The 23,753-nt window shown below is 40.2% G+C and overlaps 1 protein-coding gene across 1 annotated transcript; it reads right to left on the bottom strand.

Annotated features, from left to right (window-relative positions):
- Positions 1-3,697: 3,697 nt before the first annotated feature.
- On the bottom strand, positions 3,698-11,726 carry E2F6 (E2F transcription factor 6). The gene is made up of 5 exons (XM_063314595.1): positions 11,240-11,726; positions 7,477-7,693; positions 4,849-5,007; positions 4,566-4,680; positions 3,698-3,882 (listed from the first exon to the last, which is right to left on the bottom strand). The coding sequence occupies exons 2-5, from the start codon at positions 7,686-7,688 to the stop codon at positions 3,754-3,756; spliced, it is 615 nt and encodes a 204-aa protein (XP_063170665.1). The 5' UTR covers positions 7,689-7,693; positions 11,240-11,726; the 3' UTR covers positions 3,698-3,753.
- Between the last annotated feature and the right edge of the window lie 12,027 nt (positions 11,727-23,753).

The raw sequence follows: 23,753 nt of genomic DNA, 5'->3' as shown, positions 1-23,753 counted from the left end.
AAAAATTATGAACTAGGTACAAACAGCAACTATTTGTGACAAATTGTCAGGTTGGAATTCTGTAGATCTCATCCCATTACCGATTACTTCTGAACGGATACATCATTCTTTTTCTACTAACCTCAGTTGAACACAGGAATGGAAGATTCCTAAAGAAAGCTTCATTTGCTATACATTCTGTGCTTTTGTTAATTGGGAGCTAAGTTGATACAAAGAACCATTCTTTGGTGTTACTGTATTAAATAGAGCATATTACCGCATAATGAATTTTGAAAATCGTACAATTATGTCAACACCCTTCAAATCCCTGAAAACATCTCAGACAGAAAATCAAAACATGGTCTCACTCATGCCAGACATGGAACAATGAATTAAAATCAAAGGAAGGCAGATGATGAATTATTAGGAAAACAAACAAACAAACAACTCTCCAAACTGTAAGAGCAGTTCACAGTGGAATCAATTCCCCAGAGGTACAGTAGTGGGTTCCCCTTCCCTAGATATGTTCAGACACAAAGCATCTTTGGATTTCTGCACTAAGCAGGGGTTGGATTCAATAGCTCTCCTGACTCTATAATTCTACCACTCCAGACAGCCAGTCAAGACAACAGCTGCATGGACATTCACCCCTGAGTTGGTCATTCAGTTCAGCTCTAATGCCACTAACAGCCTAGGAACACTGCAGCACAGACATACAAACAGATACAAAACTTCAGGTTTGACTCCAAAGTTCCATTCAATTACAGAAGATGAAAGGCTTGGATTCTTTTCATATTTTACACATTTATTATTATTCTGCTGTACAGATGCAGAAGCACAGCTCTGCCTCCCAAATTTTCATTAGTGACCATTTAAACATGATGCATACAAACAACTGGGTCCAAACAATTTCAGTTTCTTCAGGCTTTTAAGCCACATTTCATATTCATTTCAACATTCCATACGAAGTTGAATGTATATCATATGAACAACCACATAATGCAGTGCATAGTTTTTTACAGCCTTATTTCCTGCACTCTAGTTTCCCTGTACAAAACATTTCCTCTTCCAGATGTTTATTACTTTACTCCATGTTCAATACAACTTTGGGGTAACTGTTGTGCAGCAACTCTAAATACATTTCTTCAATTCCAAAGAGCTATCTGTTGAAAAAGCAGTAAAGGTAACCTAATGCTGAATATCACTTCTATTAATTGAGCTGAAAAAGAGGCCACTTACACGCATGAAATAAATTACGGTAGCTACTACATGGATTCATGAACCCTACATAAGAAGACAAACCTAAGCCACTTTTATAAAACCTAACTTAAGTCTGACTTACATAGCATTCTTTTTTAAAAAATTTTTTTGTGTAACTGTCACTTTTCCAGGGTGAATAAACCCTGGATCTGATTTGGAGGGATAAGGGAAAGATGTTAATTTATTATTCACTTTTGTGTCATTGGAAATGTCTGAGACAGGAAGCAAGTTCCCAGGTGGAGAGTCTACAATTCCATTCTCTTTTCTCTTAAATTTAAGAGGAACACTGCATTGGTCCATAGCGAATTAAATCTTGGAAAATCCATGAAGTTTAGAAATCAAATCCTTCACTTTTATAATTCACTGTAAAAGTTAAAATTAAGACACATATTATTTTAGAGTAGGAACATACACCAAAGAAGCATTAAACCAAGCTAATGCAATAATCTCAATATGCTTATACTGTGTACATACGTATCTATCATGCTAGTTCCATTCAGGTGAGCAATGTTATGAAAGTCCAGAACAAGGTAAGAGATTGTAAGGAAAAGGCAGGAGATTAAAAAAATAAACAAATAAATGGAATTTTTCTGCTGTTTCTATGATTATTATTAATTCGATTTGTATGGCTGCCCATCTCACCTGAACCACTCTAGATGGCTGATCCAGTCCACATTCATTCTCTCTATATGACCAAACCACCTTATGTATTGGTGACTCACTTTTGTATCCAATTTATATTCACTCATTCATTCATCATCCATTCATTTTTGATCCTCTTTCTGTTTTACTTAAGTATCTCACTTCCACTGCATTCAAATTTCTTTGACGTTTTTCCTGATAACCCACTCTCACCTTTTTAAACGGGCAAAGCTACTCTTATAGACAACCATCTTTGTCTCTTAGTAAGTGTGTGTGTGTGTGTGTGCGTATATTTATATTTAGACACAGGATATAATTTATAGAGGAACTCTTACTTTAGGTTCAGCTAAAATAATGGGATGTGCAAGAACAATGAACATACAATTAAACTGTATCATATGTTTTCAGGCAAACAAATCACTATTTTTTTTAACTAAAACCTTAGATAGGATGACCATGTATTCAATAATAAGGGCACTGTTCTTTTATGTGATAGAATGAGACAAAGCAAGCCCATCTATGGAGCTGATGTCCCACAGAAGCTAGCTGTTTGTTTGATGCACTAAACTCTTTACAAGGGCAAAAGCTTCCCCACCATCCCTTAACAATGGACCTTGGGGAGACTTATTGACAACCCAATGATATCATATAAATTATATAGTGTTATCTTCTTTGTAATAATGGTTATAAATAGCTAGTACTAGAAAAGTTCAATTCAACCTTTATTTCCAACTTGGATTTTTTTTTTTTAAGTGACAGAATGATATCAGACTACAACATGTGATTCTAATGCAGTCTCAAGAAAAAAGCACAATGGTCTAGTTATAAGTAGCTAATATAAACAATTTGCTCTTTTGTAGGAGTTCTGTCAAAGTGTGAATCGCATCTTAACCATTTACTAGGAAAAAAAATTGCCCAGAATATTAGCCATTAGAATAAAAGGGGTTGCATTTGGCCTTGGAATTATGCCTACTTTTAACATGGCTCAGAAAACACATTAGAAAGAGGATTTGTCTAATCCCTTTCCAGAATCCGCCAGGATTCAGGCAGGACATAAACATGAATAAATGAATAAATCATTGAATAAATATTACAGATGCCATCTTAAAATATGTCTATCAGAGAAATTCCATTGAACTCAATTCTGACTTACATCAAAATAAATATGTTTAAGAATGCACTCCATTTTTCTTTAACTCTTTTGGTACGCCATAAATGGCAAAGGTTCACACTGGTTTGGTAAGCAAGATTTTCACATTGCAGAAATTAGAGTGATTTCTGTTTAAAATGCATTTATCTAACATGTTTCCCTGAAAACTGACATATAGTATCAAAGAATGTTGGCACAATGCAGCAGCATTGAATAGGGAGGAATTGGATAATTTTTTCCATTCCTGACGAGAGATGATGATTATGACTTTATGCAGATGGTTGGTATAAGCCATAGTACAAACAGAGCATCACAATAATGGAGCAAGTTAAAGGTAAGCATATTCAAGAGAGATGTGTCTCATTTGTCTGTCTGATTTAATGAAAAATTGAAACTCCAAAGAGAAAGAGTAGGATTTTAGGCCCTCAGACTTAAAACTTAAATTCCTCAGGAAACATCTGAACTTCACCTACTGAGGTGGTTTAGCCTACGGCTCACTTTCTTCTTGGCTCCCTGCCTTGAGTCTATTTCTTTTCATATGTCTCTGCTGAGCTCCTCTTGTCAGTTCAGTACTGATCTTCTTTCCTCTGTTTAGTTCCCATCTCTTTCTCCCCTACTCCATGTTTAACATTTCCTATATGAGCCAGTTTTTATTCTGCTTTCAAGTCCTTAACTTTTCTGACTTCCTGTATGATATTTACCTCCATCATCAGCAAATCAGCCTATTTGCTTTTGCATGAAAGTTGATCTGTATTTTCTGCAGCTTCAACGTCTGGGTTATCTAATGACACCTCACATAAGTAAACGTCAATGGGGCCTTCTGTGCTTCTTACATGTACTTTGATGCAGTCCTGAAAAATACCAATATTTTTTAAGGAGTAAAGAACAAACTACAGTATAACAAATATTTAAATAGATGAAGTGTGCATAGTTTTCATCGTATTTCAAAACTCAAAAGGATGCCAGCCTATTCACAGGAAAGAGTTATATTCCCCAAAATGCAACAAGAATTTCCAGGTAACCATTTCAGGAAGAGCCCCAAATATCTTAATTTATATCCTTCTTTGAATTCTGAAACTGGAAATGGGGATGTATGTGTCTCCCAGTCTCTTGCTGCCTTGGGCCATAATCTCATTAAGGTTCTTGCTTAAGATCAGTGGGACCAAGTCATTCCATTCACATTCAACCCCAGAAGAAATTTCTGAGCATTACAGTTTGATCCTAATGAAATGATCTCAGATACACTCCCTTGAAACTTCAGGATAAGGTATTTCAGAGTGAGAGATCAAGAATACATGTAGTATCTCTTCATTTCCATGCAGAAGAAAATGGAAGGCTAAGCTATAGTTAAATTTTCAACTGAAATCATAATTGGCAAATATGTTACAAAATTGTTAAAAACTTTTGAACAAATCTTCTGTGCATTTGAAATAAGAATGGAAACTTCACTGCTGATCTTTGTAAGTAGATCTTCTGTACAGCTATCCATCCAATCACATCCCAGTAATTTCCAATCAAGTCAAGAAATACCTACTTCTTTAGGAGGGGGTACTTCCATTTTAGTTCCTTCTGGAGCCTTGATTGCAATAATAATCTGTTCTTGAAATGTCTGAATATTATGGATATCTTGATAGGTCACATAAGCTAATGTACGCAATAGTTAAGAAATTTTAACAGCAGTAGTAGAAGTTATGGTTTAATTTGAATAAATACAATTATGTGACTATTAAAACATTATACTTATTATTACACAAAATCTAATTATCACTCAATTCCAGCAACTCAGAGTAGTTGTCAATGCTAAGGAAAAAGGATATCTTGCATTTTCTTTATCGTCTGTTAAGTCAAACAACTGATGAGCACAATCCTTGATTAATTCATCCAGTGCTTCTTCCATAGTTGTCAAATCGCAGAGTTCATCTCTTAACTTCTGTTGCTCCGGTGTCCGTTTAGTAATATGCTTAATATCTGAACCACTAAGATAATTTTTTTAAAAATTACAGCAGCTTTAAGGTTTAAGCTTTAAAGGTATAGGCAGCATTACATCATTTATCAATATGATCATGGCTTTGGATCGGATCGCGCCTGAGCGGCCTCTCCGTGCCCATGGCCCCCACAGCTCCCCATGGTTTACGGAGGAGCTGAGGAAGCTTGAGAGGGCTAAGAGACACCTAGAGCGCCACTGGCGGAAGACAGGAAGCGAAGATGATGAAACACGAGCTAGAGCAGCTGTTAGAGCCTACCTCATGGCGGTAAGGGCGGCAAAACGTGGCTATTTCTCCGCCTTTATTGCATCTGCAGATAGCTGCCCAGTGGCCCTGTTTCATGTGACCCAGACTCTCCTTGGAGGGAGTGATTTGGGGGTCTACCTTCAGGGCCGTTGTGAGGAATATGCTGAGCATCTGGCAGGTAAAGTCACTTGCATCCGCTCCTCGTTGGACTCCAGCCTTAAGGCAGGGCCAGCGGAGGCTGCGGGGGCTAAGTCTGGCATGGTTATCTGGGGGGAGTTTGATCTGGTTGCACCTGAGAAAGTGGACAGGGCCCTCGCAGCTGCTAGTTCGGCCACTTCTGCATTGGATCCGTGCCCCTCCTGGTTGGTCAAGGCTGCCCGGGAGGAGGCACATGATTGGGTCTGGGCGGTGGTTAATTCCTCTTTGAGAGAGGGGGTGTTCCCGCCGGCTCTTAAGGAGGCGGTGGTGTGTCTTCTCCTCAAGAGGCCATCGCTCAACCCCACCAACTTAGATAATTTTTGTCCAGTCTCCGATCTCCCCTTTCTGGGGAAGGTTGTGGAGAGAGTGGTCACGTGGCAGCTGCAGAGGACCCTGGATGAAGCGGATTATCTGGACCCTTTTCAGTCAGGGTTCAGGCCGGGTTATGGGACTGAGACGGCATTGATTGCACTCTTAGATGACCTCTGGCGGGAGCGAGATGGGGGCAGTGTGACCATCCTTGCTCTTCTTGACCTCTCAGCGGCCTTCAATACCATCTATCATATCCTTCTGGACCGGCTTCGGGAGTTGGGAGTGGGCGGCACAGTATTGTGCTGGTTCTCCTCCTTCCTCCGGGGTCGGTTCCAGTTGGTGTTGATGGGGGGGAGAGGTCCAGCCCACGCCCCCTACTTTGTGGGGTGCCTCAGGGCTCAGTTCTCTCCCCTCTCCTATTTAACATCTACATGAGACCATTGGGGGAGGTGATCCAACGGTTTGGGGTGAGGTATCATCAATATGCTGACGATACCCAGCTTTATATCTCCACCCCCGGCCGCCTGAGTGATGCCGTGGATGTCCTGACCCCCAGGAGCTGCATTGGTTGCCGGTGTGCTTCCGGGTGCAATTCAAGGTGCTGGTTGTCACCTTTAAAGCCCTTTATGGCTTGGGACTGGGTTACCAAAGGGACCGCCTTCTCCCAGTTGTTTCTACCTGTCCAATTCGATCTGGTAGATTGGGCATGCTATGGATCCCGTCAGCCAAAGAATGTCGGTTGACGGGGACTAGAAGGTGTGCCTTTTCAGCCGTAGTGCCTGCCCTCCGGAATATTCTCCCCTCAGAGATCAGGATGTCCCCAACCCTGTTGGCCTTTCATAAGGCCATGAAGACCTGGTTATGTGCCCGGACCTGGGCCCCCGAGTGTGGCAATGGTCCCGTTTCTTGGTTGTATTGACATCTTACATTGTTTACTTGGCAGCCATGTATATTTATTTTTTATTGTAATTGTTTTTATTGTAATTGTTTTATTGTTTTATGGTTTTTATTGTTGTGAGCCACCCAGAGTCACTGGTTGAGATGGGCGGCTATAGAAATTGAATGAATGAATGAATAAATAAATAAATAAATAAAATACCAAAAGCATTCTTAATGAGAGCATAAATAATATTAACTTCTAGAATCAGGTATCCATGGCAGCTACACATTTCACAGGACTAGGAATGCATACTAATAGCCTAATCTTGTACAGACTTAAGCAGTGTAAACTCACTGACATCTTTATGAGATCAGTTTGTGTAAGTCGTGTATATTTTGTTGTGTGTACTTTTACATAATACAAGATCTTTGTAGGTATTGTATTAATAGTATTCATACACAGGAAACTCTGTATATTATTGGAGGTTTTTCCTACTTGAGATCGCATTGCAATAAGAGCTGAAGCAAGGAAGTGTCTCAATAGTTTAATATTCATATTATTATGATGCTTAGCCCAAGCTCAAGATCTTTATATATAGTATTGTAGGAATCCTTAGATCTATCCTGTATCCTTGTATCCATGGTAGAAGTACAGTAGTGAACAAAACTATTAGCTTATAAAAGCAAGTTTGTGTCCAACAAGTCTTCCAAGTTGTATCACATACTCTTAATTGCTAACATTGTTTGAAACAATGAGTTTTTGCCACACAAATCACATCATGTTTAACTACCCAGTATGAAAGTTAGAAAAAAGAGTCAACTTACACCCACTGGATAAGATTCTTGGATCTTTTCTGAACAAGATGTATTCCATCCAATACATTTGTAATATCATATACTCTTCGTTTCCGTACTCCTAGCAAACGAGATACCTCATTCAAATCAAGGACTCCTTCTGGAGCAGCTTTGACAAGATCCATGAATCTTCTGGTCAACTGAACCAGAGATCCATCATAACGGGGCTTTCTGCCTTTCATTGATTCTGTATAGGTTTAAATAATAGTTCAAATTAACCCATTGTAACAAGGAAAACTTTGCACATTTGTCATCAAAAGCTTTTGAGCTAATCACCCTAGCTAACACAAACCAGTTCATCAATGAAACATATTTACATTTGGTTGCCTTTAAAAAGTCCATTCCTTAAACCAGATACATTACCTTTTAGATTATAAACCACATTCATATGGAAGTGTGTGTGTGTATAAATAAATAAAAACAATGCTTGCAATTATTGGCAAACATGAACTTGTGCCGTGCTGTTTTACCAACAGGTACTGCTTATCTTATTCCTGATCCAGTTCTACCATAACACGACCTCATGACTCTTCACCCCCAAGTCCCAAGTTCACTTCCTCCCTTCTTCATATGCAGTTGTAAAGAAGTCAGACCTGCTTCAACAAACCACATTTCCATGTTGAAACATGTCAATACAAACTGGATTTTAAAGATTAATATGCAATTGAGACCAGAAGGCTTCCTCTTGGGATTGATGGGCAAACAATTGCAAAAAAGTCATGGAACTTTGTTTTTGTATATGATAACTGCAGCAAGATTACTGAATGCATAAAGATGGAAAGATGTGGCAATACCTACAATGGAGGAATGGTTGGTGAAGATGATAGAACTTGCTGAGATGGCCAAATTGACTTGTTTGATCAGAGAAAAGGCAATTATCTACATTTATTACTTACTGGAAATCCCTTAGAGACTTAAAACAGAAAAAAATGAACTTATGATCGATGATTTTGATGATTAGATTATAGAAAGAAGAGAGTCATGATGTAACTTTAGAGAAAGAGATATATTTATGATTGTACTTATAACTACTGTAAAGAAGATCAGAAACCACTTCTTCGTATCTTTTTTCTTTTCTATGTTTCATTTACTTTTTCTTTCTTTCTTGCAATTTTAGCTATCTCTTTCATTTCTTTCTTCTTTTTTCCTTCCTTACTCTGTTTATATTAGTTTTTACCATTGTTTGTAAAACTTTTAATAAAATTATATAAAGAAACTTGTCAGTACAAACTGTGGATTCAGATACTAGCTTATTCTAAAATAATAAACAATTATAGTTCAGATTTTTTTTAAGATTTTTTTTTTTTTTTAAAAAGCCAAAGCTTCTCCTGTTTGAACAATGTAAACATCTCTAACACAAAATCCCATTTGAACTACTGGAAATACGAATCTCTCATTATAAATAAAGATCTTTATCCAAAATCTTCCTAGGTTTACTACGTCCCATCCTGTCTTGCTTTTTCAAGAAACAATTTCATACAGTTTGGACTTTCACCACAGCTCATGCTAGTTCTGTAGTGTGGTCCCACCAAAGAATGCTAATGTATAAGAGGTATCAGTGCACTGTCTCTGAGGGCCCAAACTGGTGCCACTGGCAATGTTACTATGGGCAAGAGTGGACACCACTGTCATTATTGGTCCATTCTGCATTTTTCAAATACATGTTTCCTTTCCTACTCTGGGCTGCCTGAGTAAAGGATAGAGTGGCTGCTGTACAAACACAAGAATACTTTTGCATGATTCAACACATGTTCGTGGAGGGGGAAGTACCAGTCACATGATCCTAACTTGAATTCTATTCCTCATCTTCACTCCTCTACCCTCCGGCCCTGCTCCTCTTTTACTTCTCTTGGTTGAGAAGTGAACTTATGGATGCCTTGAACTCCTGTGGACTCTGACTCAGGCACCCATGCTTTTCTCAGAAAGGGAATGTATGAAATGAACTCTTGATGGGTATTCTACTTGGGGTGCCTGCTAGGGCAGTTTTGCTTCAGCCACCTTACACATTCCCTCTTGACAGAAGGCATGGGGTGGTTGAGGTTGTTCAATGAAAGATGAGGTGGCAATGCTGGGTCTTTGATCCAGGTCCCTTTTTCTCCTGGCAGGGGAAATGGATGATGGCAGATGACAGGGCTTAGGTACCTGGGATATAAGTACATCATCCAGCTCCCCATGCTCAGTGTTAAGGACTGTCCAGCTGCAGCAAGATTCACTTTGATCTTTTTAAAATATTTACAATTACTTTCACATGGATACAATTCTGAAAATGTTAATGTAAATTATAAGATAACAATTTATCAACTCAAAATCTTTTCCCCAGAAAATGTTAATGAGAAAATAAAATAAATACTTTTAACTTTTATAAAGGATCCACACTCGTTGTCTTATGGCTAGCAGAAACTAACTGCAAGTTACCTTCATTTCAACTTTAGTATGTGCCTATGAAGAGTATAGTATTTAACATAAAAAAAAAAAAAGAATGATGTAGTATGCAATTCAGTCAACACTGCTGATCTTGTGACAGTCTGGTTATGTGAAAATATTTACAGCACATGTGATTATGTGCTTGGTAGATACAAAGATTCTAAAGAAAAACAGCATAACAATAATACATAATGACATAATTGTCCTATTAGATCAAATGACATAATTGTCCTATTAGATCAAAACAAGGAGTTTGACTTTTGATCAAGAAAAACTTGATTAAGCAACCAACTATAAATGTCTACATAGGATGAAGCAATCTTCTTGAAAAAGATTACCACTCCCATTTATACATTTTGCTTCTGCTTCCTAATTGGATGACTTCCAGAAAGGTAGGATATAAGCAATAAATTGTTGATTGCATGCCGCCCAGAGTCACATTCAGTGAGATGGATGGCCATAGAAATTTATTATTAAATAAATAAATAAAATAAATGAAGAAAGGCACCAGTTTGCAGATCTTGAACTGTCATGTTTCTCATTGGGCTGGAGTATCCAAGCTAGGGTCTTTCATTGACACAAAATGCTTACCTCTTGCTGGATTCAGGAATTTAATTCAGGAATTTAATTTAGGAATTAAAAAGAGGGAGAGGATAACTCCTCCCACATCATCCACGGCGCTAAAGATTTAAGTGGAGGTTAAACAACAAACCACCCATACTAAGGCCGTCATTCATTACAAGGCTCCACAATATCAAGCAAACAACCTACGTACTGCAAGTACCAAGAGCAAACAGCAGCAAGTCGTCCAACATTTTGGGATGTCCTGGAAGTAGACTCGCTAATGCAAACCGAAATTCCCCAATGCGTTTTACAGCAGTTATCTTTGTTATGCCGACCCAAACGCGCGAGCCCTTCCCCACTTGCAAGCTACGATGAACCTCCAGACGAACTAGGTAACCCCAAGAAACGGAAAATGGGGTTAAGGAGGCATTCCGATCCCGGGACTCCCCCTCCTAACAGCATTCAGCCCCTTAGAAGCGGAAGGACCCGCCGTCTAAAGCGCCTCGCTTCAGCGAGACGGAGCTGCTCCTCCATCCCTCTTCTTCCCGCCTTCTCCCACCTTCCCCCAAGGGGGAATCTATTCTGGTCCTTCCTCAGCCCCGCTACCCGCCCCACCGCCTGCCTCTGCTCTCCCAACTCACGCGCATAGCTAGCCAGCCAGGCCAGGCCATCTCGCCTGGTTATCCTATCCGCGCAGGGCACTTCTCCCAAGAAGCTGCTTTGGCCCACTCGCTGCCTCACTCACTTGCAGCAAATCCACGGACAGCGACGGGAGCGGGAGGGGCTGCTGCTGCTGCTGCTGCCGCAGCTGCTGCAGCTACTCTCGGTCCGGACTCCGGCCCAAAGCGAGAGCAGCCATCTTGGCCCAGCCTCTCCCTCCAGCAGCGGCCTGGTAGAAAAAGAGCTACTGAACTTTCTCCCCGTCAAGGGTGGGAACAGCAAAGCGCCACCCGCGTCTCCACTTCCTCCGTGGAGCTTCCCGGCTGCCGCTTTAGAACCTTGCTTTTGCCGCGCTGCTTCCCCGGAATCTAGGCGGAGGGCCCGGTTGCCAGGCAAAAATTCGAAAGGGGAAAATGTGCTGCTCCGGGAGCAAAACGGAAGATTCCTATTTTCAGGGCAAAGCAGGAAGAACCGAAGGCACCTCTTCTAGCGTTGATCTTTTGCTCAGGCTGCGTAAAGGAGCCGGAGAGGGCAGAAGGAGCGCGCTCTATCTGCTCTGTAATCGGGAAGATGGTCTGCTCAGCTCCATGGGCTGTCACCGCCTCCTTGCCTCAGCCTGAAGGACTCTCGAAGATGGGTTTTTAGAGGTTTCTGAGTGAAGAGTGGCTGGTTCTCCGCAGTTCAGGCTGTGCCGACCGCGGCAACGATCAGACCCAGCATTGGAAAGGAGAAACACTGTCCTCAGTACAGGACTGGGAGACTATAATTGAAGAATGTGCAGCAATGGTATATATTCACGGCAGAGGTATAGCCAAATTCAGGCAGGAACGGTTCCCTTATATACAGCGTTATCACACAGCAAGGCAAGCTAAGACACTTAGAATATGGGGGGTTTGTTTAGAAAAAAGAGAAACTCCCAACAGAAGAGAAACTGTTTCACTAGTAATAATGAAAATTAAAATGATCCAAACAGATAGGAGTTAATACTGTCCAAAGTAGTATAAAAATATGCAAGTAGCAATTAGTAGCCAATGGTGGGGGGTGGAGAAAGGGAGAGGGGCTACTAGAATGCCCTTTTATTATTATTTTTTAAATCCTTTTTGTTTGTTCTGCTTTTAATTTTTAAAAAATTCTTGAAGTATGTACATGCTATGTATCTTGTTTTTGTTTTGGTTGCGTATCTTAATGGATAAAAATAGATGTTTAAAAAACCAAAAATTTCAACAGATTGTTAGATTACATCCTCTTCAAGAAGAAATATTTTGAAATGATCTCACTTCATTTATTGTTGGAGATGCAGTGAAATTAACACTTTATTTCTGACTTTTGGAGAAAGAAAATGGGTTTAGAATCAAAAGACTTACTGTTCAACACTAGAAAGACAAACATACGGCTCCAAACTATTCATATAATTGATTATTATAGATCAGCTGGGGATGTCTGCAGTGAATTATGGCATCAATTTATTGATATATGTATGTCTGTAAATAAACATCTTGTATGTTTTTTTTAGTTTTTCTCCCTTTTACAATTTTGTGTTTTCGTTTCGTTTTTTACATTCAGTTAATAATTAAAAAACCAAACAATTCAGGCTATGGTTGGTCATCCAGACTGCTCTAATTCAGTATGGGGTTGGGCAGCTTTTATATTGTGAGGTCTCCCCACAACGAATGTGTATAAGACACTGTCCCACAAACTAGCTAATAAACACTAGTCTAGAGTGTTGCATAAACCCACCCTGTGCAGTTAAGATTCAGTGTGTTTTATGAGTTAAGTAATGGCATTAAGATCATCAGGACTCAGCTTGTCCTGTGAATACAACCAAAGTGAAGCTGCCCTGCTCACATCAGAGTTCCTTTTCCTATGCTGTGTGTGTGAGAGAGAGAGATGAAAAGGTAGGGAAGGTAATGTAATCCTTAGAACTATTTTTGCTAGCTATTTTTCAAAGTAGAGAAAGGTGTCTCCTGCAAAGCATATGAAAACCATCAAATCAGCATATATGCCCCACAATACAAGTAGTGGGGTGGGTGGGTGGGGGGCTCCAAAGACAGTCAGTCAGTCCAAAATCATCTTCCTAATTTTTGTTAAAGAATCTGCTGTGCTTTGTTTCAGTATTGATACCACTGAATACTATTTGACTTCTTGATAATATGAATTGCCTTATCTAAATGGTTTCTAAGTAATTTTCAATATTTGGTATGTATAAACCATCATCCTGCTTTTGTTAATATTGTATGGTTTGCCCTGTCTTTATTTGTTATGGTTATGTAAAAATGAAAACCATTTGCCCTATAGAAAATGAAGAAATAGGTAATGGTATTTGGGAGTGCTTGATTTAAAAACAGGACTTTAGAAAGGACAGTCATTGTAACTTCAGGTATTCTCCCAGGCAATGTTAACTAAAGATGGTGCAATAGCCTAATCTTGCTCATTATTGGGTCATAATAATTATTTTTTTAGTGGACATGATTGTTCCTAAATGTCTAAATCCACTTGTCCAGCAACTTTTTGAATCTATTTCTACTATTTGTTTTAATTAGAGTTAACCTTTAAACCCATTATGACCTGCCTTTATTTAATTCAGTTTTCAATTGAAATATATCTCTGTTTGGAATGTGAAGGAAGGTGTCTGTCTGCAAACAGTTTATTACAGGATATTGGCCTTTGTATTAAGACTTCATGATGTTCTGTGCTAATGTTATTATCAGATCCAACAAAATAGAATGAGCATTTTTGCTTGTTTAAAAAAAATACATCTGATATATTGATGCAAGTTGCTGTTCATGCCATAATGCCTTCACTAATGTTTTTTCTCTTAACTATCTTAGCTAACCAGCACTTTCCTATAATGTCCCAAGTCCTGGTTAACAGCTAGCAAGCCTCAGCAGCTAAGAAGTCTGATTTAACTTGCTCAAAGTTTAGTAATAACAGCCATTGTTAACATTCCTGTTTATGTTTCTTGTTATAATTTATGATGATCTCTTCACTGAAGTTTAACTTAGTGTTAGCACTAAGTGAGGCTAACTAAGCCTCAGGGTTTAAAATGGTTTATCTAATACTAAGGAAATCATTCCTGAGCTGGCTGTTTTGTTTTAATCTTGTTTTAATCTTATTTCTAATGTTGTTATGTTATGTTATGTTATGTTATTTAAGGCTGATCTGCAAGCAAAATAATTTCCTTTTCTTCCTGCTTGTGCCAGATAGCGTAGCTTGTAAACTGTTGAAATGAACTTACGTTCTTTTATGCTTTCGGTTTAAATGCTCAAAATGCTCCCTTAAATGTAATAGATCTCCTGTGGTTTATTCTGAACCTTACAAAGGCTCTGCTGCGGAAAAAACACCAGCAAGAAAAAGTATAATGTATCAAAATAATAATGGTCATGCAACATATTGCAGTATGTATACTGACACTCAGGACAGAAAATAAAGGGCTGTTGCTGAATGGTTAAGTTCAAATACTGTGTTTGTCTTGAAGTTCTTTCAAGAGAAACTGACAAGACGGTTAGAACGGTATGATTGAGCAAGAGCCATACTGTAATTTACCCTACCAAGCACAGACATCTCTCCAATTCTAAAAACACTGCATGGCTTCAGCGATTTGTTGGCTTGAGGAAGGAGAACACTGTCCACCACTTTTAGTCGGATCACTAATCACCATCTGCCATCTTTAGTAATAGGCAGACCGTTCGTAAGTATGAGTTGTCCCTAAGTCAGACATTCTTAAACCAGGGACTGCCTGTATACACACTCCTAAATGATCATGGGCTGGTAGTTTTGAATTTAAAGTTTTGTTTTTATTTTCCCAATATTTACATACCTTAGGCTTTAGTTTAGATTTTGGTCATTCAATGAATGATAGAGACAATCCTTTATTATGTAGGCAAAAGCCTTCTATCAGGTAGGACATCCTGTTTGTTAATTTATTTGTCAACTTGTATGATGCCTCAGTGACAAAAACTAAAAATTAATAAAACAGAAATCAACAAAGGAATACATGTTGTGCATTGGGGAGGACATCTAACACAAACATATCCCCACTATCTGCATCAGGAAGCAATCATCCTACCCCGAGGCCTGTCAAAGGAACCAGGTTTTTATCGCTTTATAGAAGCTTAATGTATATTTTCTCTGTATTAATGATATATAAGTATTAGTTTGGAGAAACATAAAACATAGGAAACCTGACAAACTTCTAGCTTTGGTAATGTATGAGTTTATTGCCTCTAACTTAGACAACATAAGACACATGTTCATCTTTAGGAACAAGCAAAAAATTGCTTTAGAATAATTTTTCCTATTCTTACGACTTTTGGACTTGAATATTTAAAAAATACTTTTACATCTTCTTGCAGGCCTTTTCTTGGCGAATTGTGTCAGTATCTTCTATTTTAAACGTATCCACAGGATAGTGAGTGTTCTGTTCTTATGATATGCTAAGCTGCATTAGCCATTAGTTATGGTTAAGCTCCAGGGAGATGAAGCACCCAACAGCCAATAATTAGTCAACATTTTCATTCCACTATCCCGTGTGCCTTTGTAGCACTGGAGAAGCTTCAGCATGTCCCTGACCCTTCTTTCGGTTTGCCAGGTGGATGGCCAAAAGTAGTGGGGGAGGGGAGAAAACCCTCTCATGGCAGCATTTCAAGCATTTTGAAAAAAGTTAAATGATAACTCCCCACCTCTTCCTCCTGTTATTGGCTCTGACAGATGGAGACAATCTGCTGCAATGCCTGGATGCTGTTCCTCTCCACCATACTGCTGGCAGAATGCTGGGAAAGCCTTTAGCCCAGGAGAGATCAGAAAAGTCACACACCAGGCATTTCTATAAAAATAATTTATTTACAAAAAGCAAAACAAAAGCGAAACATATTTAAAGGACTTAGCTCTCATTGAGAGCTACCTAGCTTGGCTACATATCGGCACAGAGAAAAAAAGAGGAAGTAAGAAACAAGTCCGGGCAGGTTCCTCCCCCCAGGCGATTTGCATCAAGCACGTGAAAGGAGACAATCAAATACAACCTCTTCACCCGGCCAAAATGATTAGGTACAATAGCAGTCTTAATCGTTAGTAGGAAAACATCAACACTCCCCTTTTTACACTATAGATTAAGATGCAAACCAATCTTCTCTGACAACTTTATGTGTCTTTCCATTCACATTACTTTACCATTATCTCCCCTTTGGTTTAACAGAAAGCTACCATTCTTCTTCCTGTGTTTTTCCAAACCTAGGTTGTTATAATTCCAAGGCTTTTTTTTTAATGTGAAATGGCTTTTCATGCAGGCTTCAAAATCAAGCCTTTGTTTTTCTGTTGATGTGAACAGCAGCAAATCATCAACATAAATGCACAGATACATACAGCCTTGTTTGTCTTTCTTCATATATACACAGGGATCTGCTTTTCCTTTTTCAAAACCAAAATTCTGCAGTTTTTCATCTACTTTTTGGTTCCAGGATCTAGCATCTTGTTTTAACCTATAGATTGACTTCTGCAGTTCACAGACTAGATTCTCCCCTTTTTCATAGCCAGGGGGTTGCTGCATGTATAATTTGTGATCTAAATCACCATAGAGAAATGCAGTCTGAATGTCATAGTGGTGAACTGACATTCCTTTCAGTGCAGCAACTTGTAACAGTAATCTAATTGATTCACCTTTAGTAACTGGTGCAAAAGTCTTGTCAAAGTCTAAATCTTTCCTTTGAGTGAACCCTTTTGCAACCAACTTTGCTTTATATTTTTGGATTTTGCCATCAGCATCCCTTTTCAGTTTGAAAACCCACCTACAACCCAGACAGCGTTCATTGGGAGGTAGATTTACCAGTTTCCATGTTTTATTTTCTTTCAAGGATGCTAATTCCTGTTGCATGGCAGAATGCCAATTTTGTGCAATCTCAGGTGGTAAAGCATTCACTTGTTCTAAAGATTCAGGTTCTGTGAATATGTGAAATGCCTTTGTTTCAGCCTGAAAACGTGATGGAGGAACACCTTTATTACTCCTCTGAGATCTGCGAGGTAATACAGGGCTTAAATTTTGACTCCTATCATTTTCCTGAGAAGCATCTGTCTCATCAGACAGATCTTCAGTTTGCTTTTCTGGTTTAATGTCCTCATCAGGCAAAAGATCACCATCAGCAAGTCCTTGCTGTTCTCTTGTGGTGGTCAGATCAACTGGAGAGCTAGAATTTAATCTCCCCCAGTTTTGTTCAGCAAAAGAAGTGCTTTTGCTAATTATTAATTTCTCTCCCATTATGAACCTGTAGCTCCTTTGGCTTTGTTCATAGCCAACAAAGATGGCTTTCTTTGTTGTGGGGCCTCCTTTCCTTCTCTGCTGTTTTGGAATGTGAACCCATGCAGTGCTACCAAACACTCTTAAGATAGTTTACCTTTGGTTTCACACCATAAAACAAATGGAATGGAGTATCCTGAATCACAGAGATTATATAGTTATACTTTATAATCTGTTTTGTACATAAGTGGCAGTAGATATGGCCTCTCCCCAGTACTTAAAAGATAATTGTGAATCTTTAATCATGCATTCCATCGCATTTTGCAAGGTTCTGCCCTTTCTTTCAGCAACACCATTTTGCTGAGGAGTGTAAGGGTTAGAAAGAATTTGTTCTATCCCCTTTTCCACTAGGAACCTTTTGAATTTGTGAGAAAGGTATTCTCCTCCTCTATCACATTGGAGTGCAGATACAGGCCTAGGGAATTTTCCATTTGCCCATGTCACAAAACCTTTAAATTTCTCAAATGCCTCTTTATGTTTTAAGATATAGATAAATGTGTATCTTGAGAAATCATCAATGATGGTCATTGCACACCTTGCTTGTCCAAGACTTGGAGCAAAAGGACCAATAATGTCAGAGTGTACAATTTCCAAAGGTCTAGTTGTAACTCTGTCACTGTGCTTACTCACAGGAGCTTTTAGTGTTTTGCATTCTTTACAAACTACACAGTCTAAGTATTTATCACCGGGTTTTATCTTTAGATCAGCACACAGCTGTGGCATTTGTGCTATATACTTGAAATTAGCATGACCAAATCTCCTGTGCATCAGGTGTACAGATTGGTCATGATATGGAGTGTTGCCAACTGCAGCCTTGCAGCTTGGCTTCCTTGCATTTTGCACAATGTACAAGGAGTCTTTTAACATACCAGTAGCACACAATTTCCCATTTTTACGTATCTCACAACCATTTTTCTTAAATGTTATGATATACCCTGTTGCAGCCAATTGTGCCACAGATAAAAGGTTTGATTGTAAATTTGGCACATACAACACACCTTTTACAGTTTCTCCTAAGCAGGATAAATACAAGTCACCTTGTCCCATAATTTTGGTCACAGACCCATCAGCCAAAGATACACTTTGTCTTTCAGTTTTAGACAGTGACACAAAAGAGCTTTTACAATTACATAAATGACAACTGGCCCCAGAATCTAACACCCATACATCAGAATTACCCTTCTCAGCAACCTGTGCAATCTGGGTTGTCTGAAGAGCCTTCTTCTGTGTTGCCCTTGTGTTCTTCTTCTCTGTCTTTCTACTCTTGGGTCTCATGGCACAGTCTCTTTGCAAATGTCCAGCTGAACTACAAGTGAAGCATTGCTGGCTGGCTAGCGCTGTGGCCTCAGATTCCTTTCCCTTCTTTTCCCTCATTTTCTGGTATTGCAGCTTTCCAGAAGAGATGAGGGGGGATCTTTCCTCTCTCTTCTCCCATTCAGCGAGTAAGCGCTGTGTAACATACGATGGGGTGAGGTCTGCTTCAGGCATAGCCTCCAGGGTACAAATCAACATGTCCCACGTTGCATTTAGTGAGGACAGAAGGATATAGGATTTTGTGAGAGGTGTAAATTCCATTCCTCTCTCCTGCAACTCAACAAACAGCTGCTGAATATAATGCAGGTGCTCAGGAAGGCTATCTCCTTCTGCAAGGTAGGCTCTGTACAGCTTTTTCGTCAGGGTAACTTTACTCCCTGCTGTTGCCTTTACATATAAGTCTCTCAAAGCGTCCCAAAGTTGCTTTGCAGACTGCATGCCTCGCACGTGGACTAGCTGATTGTCCTCAACTCCCAAGATAATGGTGGCTCTAGCCCGCTCATCCTGTCTCAGCCATTCAGCACTGGGATTTTGGGGGGTTTGCTCACCAATTGGCAGCCAAAGATTCTCTCTGCGAAGATACATCTCCATCTTCAGGGCCCAATTCAAATAGTTGGTCTCTGATAGGCGCTCGAGGCATCGCTGAGGGCTGGGAGGTAGTCATGGCTTCTTCCTTCTTTTGCAAGTCACCTCAGCTAGCTTTTTTGTCCTGTAGACCGGCAGTTGCTGGAAAATCTCCAGGTGGCTCCAAAGAAAATCTTCACAGGTCTTTGCTACCTGCCTTTAAATTGTGCATGAGGTGTGGAGCTGATCTCTCTGGGTTTTACTGGGCTGTTTACTGGGCCCATAACCTGTTGGCAGAATGCTGGGAAAGCCTTTAGCCCAGGAGAGATCAGAAAAGTCACACACCAGGCATTTCTATAAAAATAATTTATTTACAAAAAGCAAAACATATTTAAAGGACTTAGCTCTCATTGAGAGCTACCTAGCTTGGCTACATATCGGCACAGAGAAAAAAAGAGGAAGTAAGAAACAAGTCCGGGCAGGTTCCTCCCCCCAGGTGATTTGCATCAAGCACGTGAAAGGAGACAATCAAATACAACCTCTTCACCCGGCCAAAATGATTAGGTACAATAGCAGTCTTAATCATTAGTAGGAAAACATCAACACATACACCCCCTCCCATGACAACCAACCCATTTGTTTATATCCCTGACCACTGCAATAAAGGATGCGGCCCCCTCTCTGTACAAACAAAACACCTTTATGAAAAGAAAGGCAGAAAGGCAGCCATCTTTGTCCATAACAATTTACTATGGGTTGGAAAAGGGATTTGAATTGGGAAGGAAAATGGCAGAAATATGAGCACGTAAAGCCATATGGCTGTGTGGCTGATCCCATGGCCATGCAGCTCAGCACATCTACAACCGGCATGGAGTCAGAGGAAGTGATTGAGATAGTGTCTTGTGATGTTACCAGGGATTTGTTTTGACTTCTTCACTCTGAGGAAATGGGTGGAACATGTTATATGAGCTCTACCACATGTAGGCTAGACACATTCCCTACCTGGATTCTTTGGCAATCTTTTTAGGGAAGGTTGTTGGAAGAGTGGTGGGGCTCAAGACTACCTTCAGAGGCGAGGATTTTCTGAACCCTTTCCAGTCGGGATTCAGACTTGGGCAGAAACTGCATTGGTTGCCCCTGGTGGATGACCTGTGTCAGGACCTGGTTGGGGGAATACACCCTTGTTTCTTTTAGATTTCTAAGAGCCTTCAGTATCATTGACCAAAGTATGCTGGAATGCCTACAAAGGTTTGAAGTTGAGAACAATTGTAGTGTTTCCGCTTCTTCCTGAGTGGGTAGTACCAGTTGGTAGTAATAAGGGAGGAGAAATCATCTCATGACTGCTCACTTGGGGGGTGCTACAATATTTGTTTCTCACATCTGTAGTACATGAAGCTGCTGGGGAGGGGTCATCCATTAGTTTGGAGTGTGGTGTCACTGATACATGGGTAACTAATTATATATCCCTGGGATGTGCCAGGGATATGATGAAAGTCCTGACCTGGTGTCTGGGGGCTGTTAGACTCTAAATGAAACAAGCTGAGATTGAATCCTATGTTGTTTGTCCAAAAACCATCTCTCAATTTGACTGTCCCAGTGATAATTCTAGACAGTAATTTCTCTTGCAGGAGCTGATTGCAACTTGGGGGTCCTTCTATACTCATGGCTACTGCTAGATAGGCAAGTTGAGGGTGGAGACCTTGTCTAGCTTCAGCTGTGCACCAATTGTATCTGTTCCTGGAGCATGATGCCCTGGCAACATCCACATGTGTATCACCTCTTGAACTGGCTACTGCCACGTTCTTTACATAGGGCTGTCTTTGAAGATAGAATCTGCAGTTGGCAGGTGCAGCAGCAGCCCACACGCTGCTGGATGAGACCATGCCACATAACACTAGGACTGCATGTGCAGAATTGTCTTCCAATAGGCTTTCGCACACAAAATGCTGATTTTGAATTTATGATTTGGTCAGAGGTATCTATAGGATCACTATTTCAGATAGTACTGACCCTTCTCATTCATTCGTACTTAATGGGGATTCTGAGAATGTATCCCATCTGAGTTCAGGAGGATGGAAATATGTTTCTCTGGGTATGGTTCCTCTGAAGATCCAAATGACAACCTTCTCAATAGCCTTTCAGAGGAAATTAAGACTAAACTTTTCTGGAGAGCTTTTAAGGGTTGAGGAGCCTAGATGCCAGGATTTGGAGTGTGGGTTTGTTTTAACTGATTGTATGGATTTTATGCAGCTTTTTGTAAATTTTCAAGAGTTCATATGGAGTCAGCAGTATAAAAGTACTATTAAATCAATCAGTCTGTGCCAGCTTCTATCCATCTTTTCCCTGATAAGGTTCTGGGCTGATTATCATAGAAGACTTTGCTACATGGTATGGTTCTGGTTCTGTTGTTGTGGGTAGTGACATTCTCAAGCTTTTCCTTCCCTATCTGTGAAGGAATGTTTATTCTCAGATTCAGCTCATACTTGTCTCTGTTCTGAGTGTGGAATTTAAACCCCTCTGGGCATATAAACTATCCCAGAAACCTATGAGGAATCTGGCCGTCTCACTAGACTACATCTTGCATGGGTATCCATTTAATAAGTCTATTTTCAGTTAAAAGTATTTTTGCCAACTAATTCCAAACTAACATCTTACCCATTTTTGTATGTAATTTCCTTAATAAATAATTTTAAGAAAAACATGTATTTAGAATAAAGTCAATCCCATGCCTAGGAAGTGTTTAAGTATATAGACATAAACTGCACTGCCCCCACAATTGTGGTTTAATGTGCCTCAGCACCAAGGCCATTGAGTGGTTCAGTCTGTATAGCTTTAATGCTGGACACTTTCAGGGCAGCAATTAGTGGATTCCCTGGCTTTCTTTCTTCTCTCACCCAGCATTACCTCCTGGCAGGAAAAACCACCACCAATTGTTCTCTATAATATGTGGTGGGGCAGGATCAGGGGATTCAGAATAAGTGCCTGAATGGAAGGTTTAGTTACTACTTAAGTTGCCCAAGCCAACATGGGTCTATCAGGGGTTTTGCATGGGAATGCCAGTCTCCTAGATGATAGATATTCCCACATGCAAAAGAATCCTGGCTGATAGGTTAGCGTGGTAAAGGAGGGTGTGGAAAGAAACAGGAGATCCCTCCAGCTTCATTGCACACCTTTCATATGCTCCACTTGCCAGTCAGCTGTCATGTTCCTCCTCCCGCTCAACACTGATGCATGGGAATTCTGGTTAGCTCTACCAGAAGATTGATAGAGCTATGTTCAGGAAAAAACCAAGGAGAAAGAGGAAACAGGGAAGTCTTCCAAGTCTTGTCCATTTTCCCCTGCTCCATTATATCCCAATGGAGCAATATACAGTAGACTGTCAATTAACCAGCACCCACGGGGATTGGTAGATGCCAGATAAATGTAGTTTCTGGTTGCCTGAGAGTTACTATTAATTTTTTTTAAGTATTATTTCTTTGATTTTTTGCCGGTTGCTTGAGAGTTTCGGTTGCTTGAGTTCCAGTTAACAGAGTCTACTGTATCCCAATTATTTACAGTGCTGGCAGTGAGTAGCCATGGTCGGCAGCACCTGGAAGTATTCTGAGCAGTAAATCGCCTCCTCCTCCTCCCTCTTCCCCTTCTCTTGAAAGATAAGAACACTCACTTTCAGAACATTAGTAAAAAGTTTGCCACTTTTCTAGAACACAATATACCAGTGGAAATAAGGAGCTCAATTAATGCCGAACTGACACCTCCCAAAGCATCAGTGAGGCATTAAGTGGTCTTGCTTGCAGCTCAAGCCAAAACAGCCTTAGAGAACAATGCCCTGTAGCTGGAGGGGGAAAAGTATGCAGTAAAGAAGAAATGGGAGGATCCTAGCCTCTGACCATGTTGTCACCAACACTATCTCGGAGGCACTATAAATTGTTTGTGCAGCAAGGTTTATATTGGAAGAAGAGTGCTGTTAAAACATCACTTTAACAGCAGAACAACTAAAGGCACCTTTAGCTGTCCCTGCAGCTGGCTAGGGATGAGATTCAGGTGATGCCATGAGGATTGTTCCTTAAAAATGGTCAGTGGGGCTCTTCATGCTATGGTTGGAGGGATACGAGGATGATCTCCCTTACACTGAGTTGAGCATGTCAAAAGATGGATTGAAATTCTGAGGCAGGGTGAAGGGAGCAATTTTGCTTGCACCTCTCGGAACAACTGACATAGCCTGCATCTGCAGGCAGAGAGCACAAGTCTGTGGTGGTAGATAGTGGGTGAGGTACAATGGCTGTCAGACCTACAGAAAGTGAATAAACAACGGACAATAGGGAATTCTGACTTGCAAAACCATCCCGAGTTCTACAAAGAGACCCCACTAGTCATCCCTTTTCTAGGCTTCCACACAGCCACTGTCCTCATCTGCAAAACTCCACCTTTTGAGCTG

Source organism: Candoia aspera, chromosome 1 (assembly GCF_035149785.1).
Source record: "Candoia aspera isolate rCanAsp1 chromosome 1, rCanAsp1.hap2, whole genome shotgun sequence".
Lineage (NCBI taxonomy): Eukaryota > Metazoa > Chordata > Lepidosauria > Squamata > Boidae > Candoia > Candoia aspera.
The sequence above is the reverse complement of the archived record's forward strand: the minus strand, read 5'-3'. Positions and strand labels throughout refer to the sequence as shown.